The sequence below is a fragment of the Simochromis diagramma genome, unplaced genomic scaffold (assembly GCF_900408965.1).
Source record: "Simochromis diagramma unplaced genomic scaffold, fSimDia1.1 OVJJ01000304.1, whole genome shotgun sequence".
Classification (NCBI taxonomy): Eukaryota; Metazoa; Chordata; class Actinopteri; order Cichliformes; family Cichlidae; genus Simochromis; species Simochromis diagramma.
In genome coordinates, this window is record NW_024387030.1 from 14,404,059 (window position 1) to 14,410,495 (window position 6,437).

Below are 6,437 nucleotides of genomic sequence, written 5' to 3' on the forward strand. Positions count from 1 at the left end.
TCCTGTTGGGTCTGTGTTTCCACAAGCCCCGCTGGTTTAGAAACTTATTCTCGTTAACAACAAAAACAAGACGAACATCTTTTACTTGCTAGCAAGGGAGACCCAGCCGGTGTCTCAGAAAGCACTCTGAATCCTACCGCAGACTGACCCCAACGACGGCCTCCGCTTGCTGCCTTTTATTGGGAAAACAGTTCACACAATACACATCACAGCAAAAGCACCTCCCACCGTAAACCCGCAAATGGTTCTAAGACAAGACACTATGTGTGTGTATGTATAAACATCTGTATGCATGTGCAAGAACGTGTGTGTGTGTGTGTCATGTGAGAATATGTGTTTCTGTGTGCGTGACTTCCAACTGTTTCTAACAACATCCTTAGTCATAAAATGGTAATCTCCCCCACACCCAATATATGGTTCAATTCCTGTATTGGTTCACCATGCACAACACAGTGAAGCCACAAAAGGGCAGGAAGCTTACCACACAAGAAACAGAATCTTCACAAGGGATGTGTCTACAATAATCCTCCCCCAGCACAGAGTAGCTGGAGAGGTGGTCAGAGACAAAGGAATGTCTTGATCCTATAGATTGAACTAACACCTTACAAATTTAAGAAACACAATGACAACATTCAATAATTAGACTTAACATTTCCAACCAGCTCATTTAAGATTCTGAAAATCTGAACTGCAGTACGATCACATTAGCCACATCAAACTCCTCTTTTGTTGTGCTTTTTATCCTGTGACTCATTTGTTCAGTCGTAACCATCTTCTGGCTTTTTTATCTCAACCAAAGAGATGTAAATGCCACAAAAGTGCACATAACTTTTGTAAGCTGACGCAGAATTTCATAATGATTTGTGCACATTATTGAATGGTACATGTGGGTGTGGTCTCCTCATCACCACCATTCATTTGCCCATTCATGTCTCACTGTGTCTTGTGCTAAACTTGTCGTGGACCTACCTAGAGATGGAAAGCTTAGCACCATAACTAGAAAGAATGTTCAAACGAGCCACTACTGGTGCTGAAAATTTGGTAAAAAGCATCCCTGTGATGACAGTTAATGACTGAAATGCAGACTTCATTCAAGGAACTGAAGAAGTTTAAATGAACATGAGTTTGAACTATTTTGGTAAAGAGAATATTTCATACATCCCTCACCTTTGTCACAATTATGCTGCCTTAGCACACTCAGAAATTAGTTTTTGAATGTGAAATATACGATTCATTAAATATTCTCAGACACTGTTTTCCCTCTGCAGATGTGCTCTCTCTTTATTTAGATTGTTGCTGACATTTACATTTGTCTTAGAAACTGTTTTTCAAAAGTTATGATTTTTAGAGGAACATATTCTAACTCTTTTAAAGAAGTAAACTGATAATATCATGCGCTGTACACGTGGTGGACAGCAGCTACTCTGTCAGGCCTAAAATGAATAACAGGAAGCAGCCACAAAATTCACTTATTATCCCTTCAGATGCTCACCAACATGCTTGATCTCATTTCTAAATTATCCAGTAACCCAGTTAAGTTGAAGTCATATATAATTCAAATATTCCAGAAATATGTTATTAGCCTTCCAAAATATTTTCTACAGTTAAAAATACTGACTAAAGTATAAATAATGACTTTGACTCTCTATTTATCATCTTTCCCTTTGTACACAGGCTGCTAACAGAAACAGGTTATTAAAGCTGCAGTTTTAATTGTTACCAGGCACAAGTGTTTCTTAATGTGTTCATCAGCAGATGAGGTGTAAACAGACATACTGGTATAATATTGTGTTAATAATGTAAAACAGTCTGTATGCAATGTAAATTAACAATTTACTGTAGCATTGCTGTAGATAAATACAGGGTACACACATGGGCATAACAGTTTTAAACAGCAGTTTACTTTATATAAATGTGCTGAATAATGCTTTTTCATGTTAGCTGGAAGATTTGCTAATATGCTAAAAGGTTTATTAAATGCTTACAGAGATTTGTCTGATAGCAACTTGTGTTCATGTAAGATTGTGATGCATTATTGCAGATATTTTAGCTCAGTGGTTTTGGTGCTTTTTCACAAATCCATTTCATTTGGGCATCACATTTAACGTCGTTCCAGCTCTTGTAGAAGTTTGCTTTGGGATACAACGCTGCACAGTCCTCATTGTTGATATCATTTGGCTCTCCATCGTTCCAGTACCTGAAGCAAACGACAAGTTACACTGCTGAGACAGGATTTCCTTTCACGCGATTCACATTAATTGTTATTCACCTTTTATCTTATTCGTGTAATTTATCCTTCAGGAGGACAAACACAACTGACCGCTGATTTACACAAGTTTCACCGTGTGTATACGTTTAATCAGGCCTCCTCCTGACATCCTTTTGTTATTTCAAAAAATGATTACCTTGATATTAATTGTGTTTTAACTTTTGTACAGTTCTTTGTTGCTTTTGTGTCTTCAAAAAGAACTATATAAACTTTACTTTACGTACTTTTCATTCTTAATGTGAAATTTCCAGCAAATTTTACATTACATGCTACATTAAATGAAAAGATGCACAGTATTCAAAGACCAAGAAGAAGTTTTTGTATATCTGTATGTGGAGAATGGACTAAGTGTATAATTAAAACAAAATGAAAACATAAAAAAGTAGAAGTACGAATGTATATGTTCATCTGTTGTATTCTATTTAACCAATTTAGCGTAGCAGGGGGACTGGAGCCTATCCCAGCCACCGTAGGCGGAAAAGGCCGGGTACACCCTTTTGGCTGTAGTAATGTAGATTGTTGTTTTGCATTGTGCATTGCATATTGCATTACATATGTATGTGTATATAGAGATGTGTATTTGTATGTATGCATATATGTGCATATATGTCATTGCTGTACATATAGATGATATTGAGCTGATAATTTTAATTGCATCAAAAGGGATTGGATTAAATAAGTTTATAATGCCTCCTAACTCATGCTAGCAGGTAAAATAAGCTGTGTAGTGTTGTTGGAGACAACTCAATGTGCAGTACACTTTTGTTGTTTATGTTTATATTTCTTCATGTTTGAAATGAAAGCAGTCATTTTAAATGACACTGAACTCTTACCCTTCAGCAAGTAATGTTCCATCCCACCATTTCCAAGTCCCTTCCTCATGGACGTCTCTCAGTCCGATCCAGAAGCCCATTGGGGGATGAGGCGTATCTTGATGATTTATTCTTCTGCTTATCCAATCCAGAAACTCAGGGTCTCTGTGAGGCATCCAAGGTCTCACACGGCGAGGAACGTCAGACTCCCAGACCAGGTCACGAGTTTGTCTCGGGGCAGCTTGATGATTTCTCAAATAATTGACTGTTGAGTTCTAACGAAAAAAGAAACAAAACCAAAGATAAATTTTCAGAAATCTGCATGAACACCGCTGCACAGAAATACTAACAAACCTCTTCATCTAGGCTGTCTATGATTATAAGATCTCCTCCCTGCAGCTGACAGAAATCTCTGGATTCCTTCCATGTTTTGAATTCATTTGACTTCAAGGGGAAATAGTAACATACAGAGTTCATTAAAATCCATCCTGCAGGACAGTGTTTGCAGCCATCGCCTGTTTCCAAAAGAAAATACCTCCATTATAGAAAATAATGAAACAAATCATTATGCTTTTACAATTTTATCATATACAGAAACAATGAAACCGGTCTTACTAAGCATTGATAAGCGTGTTCTAATGACTTCAATTTCCTTTGTAACTTTTTCCATCTGACTTTTATAGTCATTGCTTCGTTTTGTCTGGTGTTCAAGCTCCCAGTTGGTTTGTGTCTGACGGCTCATCTCACTGTCCAGCTGCTTCCTGGCATCCTTCATGGTTTCTACTGCAGTCTTGTAAGTATCCTGGAGGTTGACGAGCTCTTTGCTGATGCGTTCGGTATCATCGAGCGTGAGGTGAGAATCTGTGAGTTTGTTATCTGCAAGTGTTGAATACTGTTACTTTTCTTATTCTTAAGTAACAATATTATAAATCAGTTGGTTTGACAACATTTTACATCATCAGTTTTATTTAGAAACGTTAATCATTATGTGAATCAGTAAGAGGCTGACAGCAAATTACGCAGAAACCATTTTGATAGTGAGTTGTTTTTAAGTCCTTTAGAACAAAGTGGCTACCCTTATCACAAGGGAGCTCCTCGTGTTCGATTTGGCAGCAGTCCTACATTATGTTGTTATTCTTCGTGGATCATCCCACTTCCCCATAGGGAAAGCATCTCTCTGGCTGGTACTGATCCAGGAAATGTCTGCGTGCTAGCCAATTGTATTACAACCACTGCACTAAGGAGCCACTCTGACAAGTTAAACTTAAAATTTGTTGCTTTCTTTACAGTTTAATATTTTTTAGTTTTGGGCCTATTGGCAAGCGTTGATAACCATTTGCTAAATTGCAAAAGAAAAATGCAAGAAATGATTTGATAATCAAAACATTTCTGTGCACTATAACTCATAATGACTTACAGTGGATCCCCAGGCCAACATTCAGTATCAGAAGAAGAGCAGCAAGAAGCGCCAGGCACACTGCAGCCAGTCTGTGGCGTCTCCCAGGACTCATAGTGAACATGGACACTAGACAGGCAGAACATTATGAATTTTCAGCTTAAACGGAGGTAACACACATATAACTTGGATGAAGAATTAAAAGATTAAAATGTGGCCCATTTTAGAACTTATATTAAAATTACTGATATTACTTATAATATTACTGTTCACTGGTAGTTCAATTTAACAATGAGAAACGTCCTGTTAGAGCATGTAAACCTTACACGTAGTTGTCTCAGATCATCATGTCCTGTCATTATATCTTAACTCTGTAAAAACCTACTTCAATCAAAAGAATCAGAAACCTGACTATGGGAGTGCAATGAATAAAAATTTGAATTATTATACCTTGTATCCTGTTAGACTGATGGTAAGTAGGATACTCTTCCTTGTGCAAATCGTCTTCATAGACAAGTGTCTGAAAACCACCATTTGTCTCCTCCATTCTCACTGTTCAGTCTAAATCAGTCATGTCAGTGCATTTAAGCAACAATCTGTCACAGATTGTGACGCCTACTGCTGAGGTCATCAACAATCAGTTCCAGTGAAATCTGCAGTCTGTAAAAACAAAGAGGGAAGTGATAGATGTTATTAATGTGTGGGTTCCACAATTACTTTCCAGATACACGGGATGTGCATCTGCTGATCTCTTTGAGAGAATTCAAAGAATTTGTCCAAATCACAGCTGAAGGAACCCTCATCAGTGTTCAGTTGAATTTTATTTATATAATCAAATGTCACAAGAACAGTAGCTTCAAGGCGCTTTATATTGTAAGCTATAGACCGCACAATAATAAGAGAAACTCCAACTATCATACAAGCCCCTGTGAGCAAGGGCTTTGGCGACAGTGGGAAGGGAAAACTCCCTTTTAACAGGAATAAACCTCCATCAGAACCAGGCTCAAGAGGGGCAGCCATCTGCTGGTGAGGAGAGGGAGACAGGACTGTGGAGCGAGTTGTTAATAATAAATCATTATTAAATGCAGAGAGGTGTATAAATACATGCTGAAGGAAAGGGAGTGAGAACTCAGTGCATCGTGGGAAGCTCCCAGCAGCCTGTTTCTACAGCAGCATAACTAAGGGAGGATTTAGAGTCACCTGATCCAGCCCAAACTATAAGCTTTGTCAAAACAAGTCTTAAGACTAATCTTCAAAGCAGAGAGGGTGTCTGCCTCCTGAATCAAAGCTGGGAGCTGGTTCCACAGAAGAGTGGCCTGAAAACTGAAGGCTCTGCCTCCCATTCCACACATTTAAATATCCTAGTAACATGAGAGCGAATTGCTGCAGTGGGGAGATATGGTACTATAAGATCTTTAAAATCATATAGAGCCTGATTATACATCAATAATAATCAATTTCATTTATTAATGCTAAATCTTAGAAGACCCTCAGCTCACTCTTCAGTTAGCAGCTTTACATAATCTGTGAAGTGTTACGCCATGAACAAACCAAACAACTGGTGTGGGGTAAGCTAACAGCAATTTTATTGATGTCGCAAATTCCCGTTAAAGACTTGTGACACTGACCAATAATTTGCAGTACTGCTTGCTATTTTTTTCATGATTGCTGGTTTCTGATGTGTTAGGTTACAAATTACTTAGGAGCCAATTGAAGCTCAAACTTTTAATTTAAGCTGTCAAGTTAGCTCACTTATAAAAAACAACTTATTTAATATTTTCTGCTGAAAATCTAATGTGAATGCTGAAAGATTTTTGATATATGAGATGATATGTTTTTGTGAGAAAATATCAGCCAAAATATCAACTATAGTTTTTGGTTAAGCTTTTACCGTATATCATGATGTGGGACAGCAAACAAAATACATTAGAGCAAATAGCAGTACCAAACACTGAATATG

General features: G+C 37.8%; 1 protein-coding gene across 1 annotated transcript; it reads right to left on the minus strand.

Moving 5' to 3' along the window:
- Positions 1-1,153: 1,153 nt before the first annotated feature.
- On the minus strand, positions 1,154-5,472 carry LOC120739870 (C-type lectin domain family 4 member M-like). The gene is made up of 6 exons (XM_040041821.1): positions 4,928-5,472; positions 4,499-4,606; positions 3,697-3,957; positions 3,436-3,596; positions 3,103-3,356; positions 1,154-2,197 (listed from the first exon to the last, which is right to left on the minus strand). Exons 1-6 carry the CDS (start codon positions 5,022-5,024, stop codon positions 2,047-2,049), a joined length of 1,032 nt encoding a protein of 343 aa, XP_039897755.1. The 5' UTR covers positions 5,025-5,472; the 3' UTR covers positions 1,154-2,046.
- Positions 5,473-6,437: the final 965 nt, after the last annotated feature.

Coding starts and splice junctions, on each gene's coding strand:
- LOC120739870 (XM_040041821.1), bottom strand. CDS start 5,024: ATGGAGGAGACAAATGGTGGTTTTCAGACACTTGTCTATGAAGACGAT. Junction 3,958..4,498: donor TGTTGGCCTGGGGATCCACT/GTAAGTCATTAT, acceptor CAACACTTGCAG/ATAACAAACTCACAGATTCT. Junction 3,597..3,696: donor AACACGCTTATCAATGCTTA/GTAAGACCGGTT, acceptor TTTTGGAAACAG/GCGATGGCTGCAAACACTGT.